General features: G+C 39.7%; 1 protein-coding gene and 1 long non-coding RNA gene across 2 annotated transcripts in view; both read right to left on the minus strand.

The window, feature by feature from the left end:
• Positions 1–2,855, minus strand: part of LOC120552299 — a 5,851-nt gene extending 2,996 nt beyond the window's left edge. Inside the window, exons 1-2 of the long non-coding RNA XR_005637983.1 lie at positions 2,657–2,855; positions 1,579–1,662 (exon numbers count right to left, since the gene is read on the minus strand). This is a non-coding gene — a long non-coding RNA (uncharacterized LOC120552299). The remainder of the gene's footprint in view (positions 1–1,578; positions 1,663–2,656) is intronic.
• A 1,449-nt stretch (positions 2,856–4,304) lies between these two features.
• eif1axb (eukaryotic translation initiation factor 1A X-linked b) lies at positions 4,305–14,384 on the minus strand. Its single transcript, XM_039790214.1, has 7 exons — positions 14,206–14,384; positions 12,883–12,966; positions 10,359–10,462; positions 9,497–9,547; positions 7,801–7,882; positions 5,915–6,006; positions 4,305–5,667 (listed from the first exon to the last, which is right to left on the minus strand). The coding sequence occupies exons 1-7, from the start codon at positions 14,219–14,221 to the stop codon at positions 5,662–5,664; spliced, it is 435 nt and encodes a 144-aa protein (XP_039646148.1). The 5' UTR covers positions 14,222–14,384; the 3' UTR covers positions 4,305–5,661.
• Positions 14,385–14,590: the final 206 nt, after the last annotated feature.

Here is a 14,590-nt window from a genome sequence, read left to right on the forward strand (position 1 = left end):
TACGAGTGTCTACGAATTATGCGACAAGAGGAAAGGCCTCTGAAGAAAGAAACAAGACCGGAGTGTTTTTGGGAGAATGTTTCACACGCTGGCGTGCGCTAAAAGCACAGGTTGGGCTCTCCACTGATGCCTCAGTCGCCAAGTTTCTACTCAACAGGTAAAGTTTGGCGTGCTATTTGGAGAAATCCATTTAAAATCCCTGCTAGTGAAAGTTGATGTAAGCTATGATTAGCGATGCTAGCCCTGGCACAAGTCACGCACCGCACAGACACGGTAAACATCTCAATTTGTGAAAAAGTGCAAATCTTCTTTTGGAAAGTAGCTTGTATGAGCCATGCCGACAGCAACTTGTAAACAGTGCACTCTCGTGCACACGTTTAATAGGCGTTACGTCTCGGGAGCAGGTAGAGTGTTGCGCATGTGCATTTTTTCAAAAAGTGGAGAGGGCGGATCTTTTCTAAAATTCGGGAAAATCCTCCAATATACCTTTAAGCTCTGCGTAGAGCTTCCGCAGAAGCATAAATCACGCTTAAAAATCATAAATGATGACAGGATAATTAGAGGTCGACCCAGATGGAATTCAAACACAACACCCTCTTGCAGCTTTGCCATTTACGGCCGGTGTTTTCTTCACCTTGATTTAGGTCTGCAACAAACGATTATTTTCATTGTCGATTAATCTGTCGATTATTGTCTCGATTAGTTGTTTGGTCTAGAAAATGTCTAAATGGTTAAAAAAATGTCGATCAGTGTTCACGTTTAAGAAGCTGGGTTTTTGGTTTTGGTTTGGTTTATTTATGGATATAGAAAGACAACAAGGGGATCCAAGGGATAACATGTAAAAGCGAGAAACACTTTTTTCCAACATGGTCCCTGATGGGACCAGAGAAGTTTTCCTTCTTTCTTTTTTTTTTTAAGATTATTTTTTGGGGCGTTTCTAAGCCTTTATTTATAGAGGACAGGTGAAGACATGAAAGGGAGAGGGGGGAATGACATGCAGAAAAGGGACGCAGGTCGGAGTGGAAGCAGTAGAGCGCCTGCTCTACCAGGTGAGCTACCCAGGCGCCCCAAACTTTTCCTTTTTTTAATAAAAAGTGACTCAAACCGATTATTCGTTTATCAAAATAGTTGCTGATATCCGTAGGAGAACTCCCAATAGTAAAGAAATGGGAGCGAGAGCTGAGCCCTAAAGAACCCAAATCACCAGCAGAACCACTTCAACATATGTCGTAGGACATACTGGACTCCTCAGAAGAGATACGTCTCTAAAGTCATCCCTACTCCCTATTGCACGTTCTGCCAACCTGAACAAACTGGAACTTTCCTGCACGAGGTCTGGGAGTGTGAACAGGTGCATGAGTTCTGGAATAAAACAACATCGGTAATATCTGATGTGATAGGATGTCGAATTCCTACTGACCCGATTGTCTTGTTACTTAATGACGACTCTAAATTACACCTGCTTGGGAGACAGAAGAAAATTTGGCTAGCCGGCTCAACCGCAACCAAGAAAATGATAGCTGAATTATGAAGATAACGGCAGCAAGTCAAAGGGTGTAAATGTGATTAGAGGTTTACCTGGAAGGCTGTTGCGACTGGATGGTGATCGAGCAGGAGATGCATTCCTGCTGGTGATCAGCGGTGCAGGAGGAGGGGCCAGCGCTGTGTTTTTGGAGAGAAGATTCAGACATGAGTCATGCATCGCCGCCTGAGAGGCATATACAGCTTAAATATGTAAAGCTGGAGTTGTGAATGTGACTCCTGCATTTGTCGATGGCATCCAAATGGGATAAATCTCCTGTCAGTCACCGTGTCGCCTTTGGGGTCAGGGGTCAGAGTGAGCTGTCGATGCAGCACCCCTGAGTGTAACCTTTAGCCTTCTTCCTGTTGTGATTTTATTTCTAAAGCTGTTATGAAAGTGTCTGTGCACACACACTTAACACACGGTGGGATGGCTGCAAACGTCCTCTCAACACACACACACACACACACACACACACAGTTATTAGATATGCAAATACATGTAAATCTGAGCTAAGTCCTGAGTGTCCCATGGGTTTTCTCTGCTTCATCTTTATTCAAAAATGAGATCATATGCAAAAAAACATAGCTGTTTTCAGTTGAGGAATGTGAGATATGAAGCTGACAAGAAGCTGCTGCATTAATGAGGGAACATGGCTGATTTAAGGAACATCCCGAAGAAGATATAGCAGCCAGTCTGTCAGTCAGTCAGTCAGTCAGTTACTAACTGCTGAAAAAAGAACATTTTAATCCATAAGAGGATAATACATGCCAACATATTTTCCTTAAGAATACTGTATGAAATGCAGCAATAATTTATATACTCTGGCATTTATAAGTTAAATATAACGTTATACTAAAAAGAAAACCTACCTTTCCCATTTTAGTGCTGACGTTATTCTTTAAAATATAAAATATCAAGTGCAAAGCATAGCATGACATGTGTGGTCTGTGGTGAACAATTGCCACATATACATCTTTCAGTCTTATCCGTTTAAATTGGTAGTCTCGGGCTTATCAGTCTCCTTAACGTTATGAGCTAGGTGTGCGTTTGTGTGTGTAAGCAACAACAACCATTGCTTGACATTTTCATGGGAATAAACTAAATGTATAAATGAGAGCATATCTTTCTCACCTGTCATCTCAGTGCAGCTTGGAGCCACTTCAGTCATTTTGAAATGTCGTCGAATATTTTCATCAGAGGGACCTGACAAGATCCAGAGAGCCGTCGAAACCCAAACAGGAGACCGCCGGTGTTAACACAATGACTCAGGGAAAAGACGGAGGAAAATATGATGCTAGGAGTGAGGAGCCTATGGAGAGATGGAGAGAGGGGGGGGTTATGCTAGCTAGCATAAATGTCCTTCTGATATGCTGTAGCAATGATGTCGTGTTCACCAAGCTCACTTAAAGCAGTATAACTGCCAATATTGTAGCCATATTTAAAGATTCAATCAATGGCGGGTCTACTTTCTCAATTCTCCATAGCTTAAAAACTTTACATTTAAAATGTTATGTGGATGTAAATGTCACTTAAATAAAAAAAGAACATCTTTTATTTTTTTTATTAATTTCATCGCGGTTCAGCGGTACATTTTGGTAGTCTACAAACCTGCAACCGCTTCACAGTTGGCTAATTTACATATTAATGCACCAAAAATCACCACTCACGCCGTTATGCGTCGCCTAGCAACCAGCTGTTCTGGAACTACGTGGCTTGGCAGAAGAAAACTGCAACAGCCGTCGGGTAAAATTACAATTAAAACACCTTTATTAAAGGTTTATAGGTGTTATATTTACAATATAAAGGTGTGTTAACCCCCTCCACCCCCCTCTCTCACGTGTCTTGATTTGGCGCCCCTCCTCTGGCTCGTGTCGGAGCGCACGTGCCAGGCACAAGAGAGCCCCAGCGGCGGATTACGTCACACTTGTAACAAACTGAGGCAGGCAGGCTGCTGCTGTTGACATGCAATATGGGTCACTCACACACAAACCCCCCATTAATAACTACAAACTGAATTTTATTAATTTATAACACTTCTACTCCACTACAAAAATATTGTACTTTTTAAAATTCATTTATCTGACATCTTAAATTACTTTATAAATTAAGATTATTTTCAAAATAGTCATTTAATCAGTTAGTTGACAAAATTAATTGGTACCAATTTTATTTATCAATTAAAAAAATCTTGGTGTTTGAAACCTTCATAAAACAAATTCACATTGAATAGAATTAAATTAGGCCTCATAACGGGAAATATGCAGGATCTGTATTCTAATATTTTGGGCTAATTTCTCAGCAGATTGAGATTTTAAACCAGATTAAATGCAGAACACCTCAACAACCTGTATCAAGATTTGCCTTCACGGGCATTCAATGTCGTGTTGGGAGAATCCAGAAACATGTGAACGTTTTGGGAAAGACAACTGGACAACATATGATCCAGCAGTAATGACATTATGTGAAAAGAGAAAGTCAAAGCACACTGAAACAGACAACAGACAGGTCAGGGATCAGGCTCAGCGTGGTGGGGGGCTCTGGAGCTTTGCTCAAGGACACGTTGGCTAATAAAGATTTTTTTCTAATGACAGAAATAGTATCAGGACAGACATATTGTGCCCCGTCGACACCCAACAGCCCCGGATGTTCTCGACTTGGAGCTCTGAAGGGCGAGAGGCCGCTTCATCAAACACGTCCTTCTACTTTAGCTCAACTTCGCCACCTTCAGACCGGCACAGGAAGTGCGTGTAGCGCTCCAAAAATCACTATGCCAGGTCAGTGGAGTTAAGATCTTTATTGGAAACCCAGCCTTCAAACATCATAGTACATTTTGTATTAATTCAGAGTTACAGCAACAACAGCGACCAGCCCCATGAAGTCTAGAGCAGCGGTTCCCAAACTGAGGTGCTGGGCCCCCTCAGGGAACATGGGGCAGTTTCCAGAGGGGGGTAAGAAGGAACATTAACTACTGTATATCTGGTTGTTTTTTTGTTTTGTTTTTTAAGCGACTGAGGTTGTGTTGGCGGAGGAAAGGTTTGGGAACCGCTGGTCTAGAGAGACCGTGACGGTGTGTTGCAGCCACAGAACGAGCGAGCAGCAAAGAGTCCAAAACAGAACACGGAAAACACCAAAACGCACAGAAAACACAAATAAGGGAAACAATAGAAAAATACATTTTGATTCTTCTTTTAAATTCAAGAGGAGAGAGGTCGCCTTCGTTCAGGCCATGGTTGAATCCAAAACGAACAAAATAGTTCATTGTAATACGATGTCAGTGGAATATGACGTAAACAAAAAGATAAGAGCCGTACTCAAATGTCATCTCTCTTTTGTCATTTATAAACAGCTTTCAAACTGCCTAAAACGGTATAAACTGTCTCCCAGGCTACAATGATAGACTGCCAAAAGGAAAACACAAAATGGTTTATCTTTTTATTGACGAATCCAGAGATTCTGTACTTGCTGCTAAATTCCACATAAAGTGAAATCAATATAAATACTTTTTTTTTTTAAAAAGATGACTCATTTAGTGCGAGATATTCTGCGGTCATGGTATCAGCGTGAGCCTCCTCTAAGCAGTAAGTGTTTTCGGATAATACAGGATAAAAAAAAAAAAAACTTCTGTGAATTTCGTTGATGTTCAAAAAAAAAAAAAAAATGAAAATCTAGCAAATGCTTTGGATATTCACCCTACATGTGATGCTGGTGATCAGCCTAAATTCTCCAATCCAAACCGCATGAAGGCAGAGAAAGCAAACTGTCTGCGTCATCATTCAGTCTCCAGGCAGCCTGCTGCATCGCCCTCCAGTCGCTACGTGATAACTCGAGACAGTCGCACTAAAGCAGCATCTCATATTCATTCATGTCAACAATAAACTATAAAGTACTGGTGTTGTTTCTTCCTCCTACGTGAAATGCACTTAAAGTTCTCAAAAAAAACAACAACAAAGACGTCTACTGATGGTTAACAAACTGGAATCAATCGAAACATACTGTATATTAATAAACTGTATTGGATTGGCATAGGCTGATCTTAAAAAAAAAAAAAAACATAATTGGTGCGGTGTATTGGCTCAAAATATTCCAATTGGAGCATCTCTAGTAAAATCCCACCTTCCCCCTCCAGTAGCAGGTCTTTAGATCTGTAAAAGAGAGAAAACAGAGGTTTTATAACTTTAATTCTGCCCTTTTAGAATTGTATTTTATGCTTTAAAAAAGGAAATTATCTGAGTTTCATTTGCTGCATTCAGTTTTTAAATCACTGAAGATGGTTATCCAGCTTTTATTGTGTTAGGAGAAGGGCTGCAAACAGGGATAGGTGGCATGCTGCCAATAGGATTGAATATAGACACCCAGGAAAAGTTCATTATAAAATGAAAAGGAGCTTACATCATCAATGTCCTCATCGTCGTCGCCAATGTCATCAAACTGGATCTCATCGTCGTCTCCGGGCCCGAAGGTGTCTGTCTCGTTGATTTTGGCTGCGAGAAAGAAGGCGGACAGGAAAGCGTTAGAAAGGAAAATACTACTCTACGACTACCGTCGGCTGGGGAGAACAGGTTCGTCTGTACAAACATCTGTGTTATTCTCCATGTAGAGAACACAGGGAGTCAAACAGCCTTAAATGTGTGTTCAGAGTAGGGGTGGGTACCGAAACACCGTTCCACTAGGGAACCGGTTCCTACGCAAACGGTAGTATTCGGCCTGGATTAGAACGCAAATTTCGGTTCCTCATTTCGGTTCCAACTGAAATATTCTCCCTCTGTCGCTCCGGACAGCGGCAGACTCTTTTCTTTCTCCCTTTCTACTCTACAATCACTGCTGATAGACGGCTCAATGGCAAACTGTCTGTCCTTTCAAACTCATAGCTGGGTGTACAGGCCTCTTGGACACCGTCTGAGAGAGTTTCCTCCTGTGCAGGACCTGCCATAAGTCAGGAGAGGTGTCCTATCTTGCCAGAGAAGGCAAATATGGTCACTTTTCTGCAAAAGAACTGCTAAAGCTTGAAGCTGGTTGTCATACCAACTCAACATCATTTATTTTGTTGTTACTTGTTAATAGTGTAACTGTTATTTGTTAAATTATTGTAGTTATGAGTTAGGTGACTTAGGTTTACTTATTATATATTTAAGTATTTTAAAAACGTTAATATAGTGATTTTCATTTTTCAAGAATCGGTTTAGGAATCGGAATCGTTTTAAAAAGTACCGGTTCGGCATCGGAATCGTAAAAATCCAAACGGTAGCCAACCCTAGTTTAGAGAGAGACGGCATTCTGGGAAAAGAAGAAACACTCAGCGGGAGAGTGTGGAAAAAACATGATGGTTTTATCGAAGCTAAAAACGGCTTCATGTAAAGACTGTTCTCCAGTGTTACAGGCAGACAGTCATTTTGATTCGGAGATAAACAGTCACGTTAATGATTAGAGTAAATAAACGTCATGTTTCGCGGTACGTCTGTGTTTTAACACGGATGCGTTTACTGCTGTTGCCAGGCAGCCTGCTTTCCTTAACTTCCGGTTTCTTCTCCTCTACTACTTCTTTTTTTTATTTTTTTATTTTATTTATTTGACAGGGACATTGCACAACAAATGTGTTGCACAGACCAGAGATAGCTACAAGCTAATTTTCATCTGTAGTCCCTGGGCAGAGGCAAAGTGACAGCAGTTATATACAGTGGATAATGAGCATTCCTGCTAATAAGTTCATTCAATATAAAATACAGATAAAACACAAATACAGCACCTACACACGGATCACCTCAACAGACATGAAATGTCAATATTTACAGTATGTACAATTGTTAGTTTTTTGTGGTTTTACTTTTTTTAAATTTTATTATTGGCTACCTACAATTTAAACAGTACCCTAATTTACCAGTTTTGTATTAATGATCACAAATCTGACCGTCTTTCAACCACTTCTTGAGGTTAACTTTAAACTGTTGCAAAGTAACACTCTCTCGAACAACAACTGGCAACAAATTCCACATCCCTGCGGCTTTCACAGAAAAGCAGTTCTGCCCAAAAGTAGAGGACCCTCTTGCTCATTCACAGATTATTTTGTCTGTACGCCCTCTGGTGTTTTGAAGAGTACTGCAACGAACAACACGTTGAGCATAAAAGTCCGTGCAGCGCGAGTATGTCCGCACCTTTAGAGGTAAACCGTTGTAATTAACCCAGTTTCAGCCTTCCTTAACGGGAACGTTCCTGGACTTGTTTCCCTACAGTTAGGTTCAGTTTTTGCATCCAGCAGCCGTGGCGTTGGTTTAACTCACCGTGCTCTGGCAGCTCTCCGTACGCTTTCAAACTGCGAGCCTCGTCTGCGTTGTACTTGAGGATGACATCAGCTTTGTTGTCCTGAAACAGAAGTTGTGGTATTGCAGTGTTTAGGGTTACAATGTTTGAGTGTTTTAATGATAAGAGGTAAATAAATGACACCTAATGACATAGAAGGATCAAGTGAAGATGACAAGTGAAAAACTGTGTAAATATACAGCTATAGATACAATGATATCGCTTAATATATATAGCAAGATACAGTAATCAACACAATTAAACGCCCATTCAAAAAGGAGTGCTTTTAGCTGACATTTAATGGACAATGCTGATGTATCGGCGCGAATTGTGAACAGACAGCAGAAGAACGGTCACCCTTTGTAGTAAATCTAGACTTGCAGGGAACTGTGAGAAGTAGGGGTGTAAGAAAAACATCGCTACACTTGAGTATCGCAAATTTTTTTTTTTTGCAATATTGATTTATTATTTAATTTTTGAGTTTACGTGCAAAAATATTCATGCAAGACAGTGGCTCATGTTTATGTTGTGTTTGAACCCCCTACCGCTAGATGCCTATGCTGAGACGCACCACTAGTGTCCTTGCCTATCAGTCCCTGACTTTTTGCTAGAAGCTAACAATGTAGCTATGGCTGAACTTTGGCCTACTTTAGCATATACACATTAGCTCACTAAGAACCTGGGAACCACAATCCCAAACTGGCAGTTTGATTTTCTGTGTAGTGAATTGTTTACCTAAAGTAAACTTCTTTGACTTTTATGCACATCATGTTTTTTTTTTTTTAAATATTAGTTTTTCTAAAATTATACGATAATATATCGCTTTACACCCAGTAACAAAATATATTGCAATATATTGAATCGTGACCCATGTATCGTGATGCGTATCGTATTGCCAGATTCTTGCCAATACACAGCCCTAGTAAGAAGAGCTTTAATAAGTTTTCATAATGGAATACCTTGCGATTGTATTCATATCATTTTAAATTGTGATCTAGAAGTATCTGGTCTCTTAGTTTCGGTTAAAAGCCGAGCAGCTGAAAAACTTAAAAAAAAACTAGTGTTTTACCGAATGCTTGATACAGTTACAATAATCATGACAGGATGAAAGAAAAGACAAATGGTTTGATTACAGAGATTAAGTCTGAGAAATAAATAGTCCGCACAATGCTCCAATAAAAAATACATTTAATAAATTGTTTTGAGCGTCCTGCTCTTCTTCAGATCTTGGTGGCAATTAGAAAAATATACATTTCATGGGAGCATTATCTAGTCTGCAGACTCGGTTTCTCAGTCTTATACACATTCTTCTGTCCTGCACCTAGCATTTATCATCTAGCATGTGCTTTTTCTTGATTTTAGACATTAACTGGTAAAAACAAGACCAAATCGCCCCTTTGTACTTGCTTTTAAAAAGTTCAGATCTTAACTAAACATGAGTCCACAAGAACAGGACCTTTTTATTTGCAACGCTGTGTCAAAAAAATATCTAAAATAGCCGAGTTGCCTTGTTCCTTTACATGCAATAGGATTAGCTTTTTGTTAAACTGATTGATAATGTCAGACGTTTGCCAGTAACTATTCCTTCTTCCATTTCAGAGCACAAAAACCCTTAAAATGTTAAATGCAAAAGGGGTGAACAGTCTGTTCTGTGCCCTGTGTGAGCGACCAACATACCTGGTAATCTCTCAGTCCGACCAGGATGATGTCCGACGTGTTAATCCAAACCTAGAGGGAAACCAAACAGAGTGAACACATACAAGTATTTGGGCATTGTTTTTAATGATAGGCTAACATGGACAGATCATGTTGACTTACTGATGAAAAAATTAAGTCCACGGGTATACTGTATGAGGAAGTTGCAGTCCTTTAAGGTGAATACAGATGTGGTGAGAATGTTTTTTATGTCAGTTATATGTAGTGTTTGGAGCTACTGTGTGGTGGGTTGGGGGGGGGGATGCTGGGATAACCGAGAAGGCCAGGATTGATAGAGTGACTAAAAGGGCTGGAAAAATGGTAGGAGAGTTAAATACAGTGGATCAAGTATATGAAGACCGTCTGGCAAAAATGACACAGAAACTAACGAGGGAACCGGGTCACCCTCTTCATGATAATCTGACTGGTAGAGTTATAGAACGTAGTGGTAGGCTAAGGCCTCCCGTGACACGAACTAAGCGGTATGCTCTCTCTTTTATACCTCAGGCTATCAGACAGCACAACAAGCACTTTAAACGTACATTTTTATAAATTTTGTATTGTATTTATTGTATTGTATTAGGCGGGTGTGAGCACTGTAATTTCCATTTTTATGGATGAAATAAACTTGACTTTGACTTTGAGCAGAGATTACCCCTCGTCATACAGCAACACGCTGCACTTTGTGACCCTCACACACGCGGTCAACTGAGTCCATGCTGCCGCATGAACGGTGGCTGACTGACCATTGAGAACACGCAGACTCAGCATCGCGTTATGAGGTTTCCTGTGTGGGCTGGTTAAGGGGGGGGAAGGTGCGAGGGGACAGTCAGGACATTCCTACCTTTTTCCGGAGTTTTCCTCTGATGTGGCAAAGCCGCTTGGTTCCGTCAAAGCACATGGCCTCCAGACGTCCGTTCCCCAGCATTTTAATCACCTGAGCATATTCTGGAAGACACAAGAGAGCAAACGACTGTTAAACCAAGGAGATAGAAAGACAGGGATCGGGACATTTACATGAACCAGGTGCTGATACAGTCAGATACCAAGACATCGTGTGGAGGTCCTTACAGAGAGAGAGATATGAAATAAAAAATGTATTATTTATACGTTTCCCCCATATAATAATAGGTGTCTTGCCTCACTTGAAATAAACACATTAACTCTGCTACAATTCTAACATTTGTATGATATATATTATAAGATTTGGGCAACATGCGAAGTGGCGTTAAATCACACAGCAAAGGTGACATTTTAAAGAGTTAAGGCGAGTGTTAAAACTATTCTAGTATCTACATTTATGTGCAGCTCTCACCACCTCCCCTAACCAATTTCCTGTGGGAAAACATCTAGTTTATGAGAATAAATTATAACTTGATAAAACACCTTTTGGATTTATAGGCCAAAGCCACAGTGTGTGACCAAATTTTCCTGCAAGTCTGGAAATATAATTTCACATAAAAAGAGATAAGTTGAAGGCAGAAAGAGCTGAGGGACGGAAACAGAAGAGGCCTCATTGTCCATGTTGTCTGAATAAGAAGGTTCTACTGTTGAAGTTGTACAGAATAAAAAGGCCAACAGAGAAAGAACACCAGAGCTTTTGCAACAACAAAAAAACTGGTGGAAAATGTGGAAAACAGCATAATCCTGGTCTTAACTAACTTCTTTTCACATGAATTCGGTGCTGCTCCCTGAAAAAAAAGCCCAATTGTGTTGACTAAATTAAATTACACAAACAAATTCTTAGATTTCTTCTTAAATGTCTGAAATATTTATCCTCCATTATGATGTACATCAAATTAAGATGAGTTTTAGCAGAAAATGTGACACATAATAGAAATATTCTAAGAAGATTCTGTGGTTATCACAACATTTATAACTTTTTATATAAATCACTCAGTCTGTGTGCATTAAGTAAACTTTGCCTTCACTACTTAAAGGTTTTCCTTACACCAGCAAAGCCTCCTCCACACACTGGGTTTACTTTAATGCCTAAAAGGGATTTTGGCAGCTGGAGCACTGCAGGCGAAGTTCTGAACACTTCTCACTGCAGGCTGATGCTACCGTCTAGTGAGAAGGCTCTCTGTAACAATGTCTGAGGCTTGTCAATCCTTCACTTTAAAACAGCACTGCTGAGTCAGTTATTTACACTTTGTGGTACGTAACTGAATCTGCAGATTGTGTTTTATTATTCATCAGATTTTTTTTAGGGTCTTAGAAACCGCAAACTCTTCCTATAATCTTGCGATTTGTTTTCAACGCTACACACTGCTGCTGTAATAGAAAATTAACAATACCATCATTCTATAATTGCTGCAGCTCTACACTGGACGGAGAAGAAAATGTTTAGCATTCTTGTTTGATGAATGACTGAAACAAACCATTATCAAATTGCTCGTTTTGTGCGACCATCCGTCCAAACCCAAAAGATACTCAGTTTACAGTAATATAAGAAAAGCAGAACATATGAGACGCTGGAATCTAGAGCCGTCCTCGATTAAAGAAATTCTTAGTCGACTAACACTCATTTGATTTTGTCGACCGATTGATTAGTTTATTTAATCGACAGATCAGTAAAACTGAGTTTCTCCACAAACAATCATGCAAAAGCACCACTTTAAATCTTGTGTTTACCAGAGATGTGCTCATATGTTTCTTGGAAATAAGTCGAGACTAATCGAGTAAAAAAATCTTAGTCAACTAAGAATTAACGACTGATTAGTTGACTAATCGACTAAGGAGAGGGCAGCCCTAATGGAAGATTAAATTATTAAACAATTATCAAAATTGTTATCTGATGACTGACTGAGTGTTTTGGCTCTACTCCGATGCAAAAGTTGGCTTGCTTGTCACAGTTTTTAATCAATGTAAATTACCGACCAGAATTATTTATCTAATAACAGCAGGAATACAATATGGTGACTTTAGTTACTAAAGTAAACACCAAGTTGACATTTTCAGACCAAAAGCAAACAGGGTTATTGTGTGTCCTGGATGTAGCTTTCAAGAACTATAACTAAGCACTAGAGGCGTGGAAATTAATCATTGAATCAATGCATCGATGCAGTGACAGACCATAATCGATTATTGCCTACTGATATTGCTTGTTGATTTGCCGGCCGCTGCTTTTTTTTGCCTTTTGTCTGCTGTGTTCAGACTCCACTACATTTAGGAAGTGTCTTTTTTTAAGAGCAGATGCAATGAAAAGGAGTTTATATATATATAAAAAATTGAGGAGGTGGTGCATCGGGATAATCGTAATTGAAATGAATCGTGAGACGAGTGAATATTCAAACCCTTACTAAGCACACATCCTGCAGTGAAAAGATGGATTTGTAGTTGACTGCCTTTGGTGTAACTTTACTCACCCTGTCCGTCCTCTTTGAACACCAGCTCTCTCTTCTCGGACTCATTCTCATTCTTTCCACGTCGCCGATTCTTTCCTCCTTTTCCTATAACCACAGACAGGAAGATATCAGTTCAAGTTGTCCATTCATATGTTTTATGGATTCTATTCACTGAGATAACGGTGTTTATCAGTTAGCTCTCGGTTCCAGTTAAGTCTCAGTTGACACACTTGCTCCACAGATAACCGGCATGTGAACAGTACATTTACTCTAGTACTGTACTTAAGTACACATTTTAGGTACTTGTAGTTTACTTTCTCGCTTCATGTCATTTTCTACTTCCACTCCACCACAATTCAGAGGGAAACAAATATTGTACTTTTTACTTCCCCCAAACGTTGCTAAATGGACATCAGTGGACTGGGAGGCTGCTTATGTACCTCTGGACTCTAACTGTAAACTGCACTCACATTTACATTCTCTACAGCTTTGATAACTAGCAATATATATCTTTTTGTGCATGCAACTATAATAGCCTCCATTTTGCACAGTCAATCTGCACTCTGTACGAACGCTTAAAGGACATACTTTGTTTACTTTTATATTATATTAATTCTGGTGTTCTTTAATATGTGAAAACAGATGGGAAATTATCTCTTCTAGTCAACATTCATCTTTCAATATTATGGAAGCCCATTTCTGTCAATGTGATTAAAAAAAAGGTCAAAATAAAGAGTTAGTTAGATACCAAGTCATTATTTTGAGAAAGTTGCTCAATATGTGTAATATAGATATAGATATAGAGATACTAACTAATTGTAACAACTTCACGTTACTTACTAGCTACTTATCTTTTTCCCCATCACATTGTCGGAAACGGGTTTCCATACCATATAGATTATTAGTTCAACCAATATTAATAGTTCCACGCAATCTTCACTAGATATACAGCACCAGAGGATACTTTTAGAAAAATATAATTTAATAAATACAAGTCTCGGACGTCACGGGCCACACCGGGTGGGGTTTACCTAGCAACTAGCTAGCTAGCTAGTTAGCTGTGTCAGCTATCAATGGGATTAAAGTGCCAAGTATTGTAGCTATTACAACTTATAAATTATGGACAACTTTTAATTAACTAAACTATCTTAACTTTTACCTAAGCAGAATGGTTGTTTGGGGAGTACGTTACACGGAGACACCGATGGCAGCTGTTAAAAGGACTCGTTCGTGTTGCTAACTCGCGTTAGCTGTTCGGTGTCACGTTTTCACTGCGTGTGCCTTTACGGCGGGCTCGACAGACAATTAACAACACTGAAACACACGTCTCCACCAGGCTCTTACCTTTATTTTTGGGCATATTCCTTCACGCCTCGGTCACGTTAATCCCGCTCGGTAGAAACGACTCACGGTTAAACAGTAACTGTGTACGACAGTCAGCGAAAAGCACAAATCTAAACTGGACGCTACGAGAACCTTAGCAAGTCACCGCTGATTCGCTCCGCCGGTTTGCGCATGCGCCTGCCAAGACATTCTTCTATGACGGTTGGCAAACAACGATTTTGCGCATTACCGCCCCCAACTGGTATGGAGTATGAGTCCGAATATCTAATATGTACAGTACTCAAAAAAACTTTTTAATGTTTTTTCAAATAATTAAACGATAAATAAAAATAAATAAACTAAACATAAATATTCTCCACCATATTAAGTAAGGCTAAGATAATAA

The sequence above is a fragment of the Perca fluviatilis genome, chromosome 22, assembly GCF_010015445.1.
Source record: "Perca fluviatilis chromosome 22, GENO_Pfluv_1.0, whole genome shotgun sequence".
NCBI classification, from domain to species: domain Eukaryota; kingdom Metazoa; phylum Chordata; class Actinopteri; order Perciformes; family Percidae; genus Perca; species Perca fluviatilis.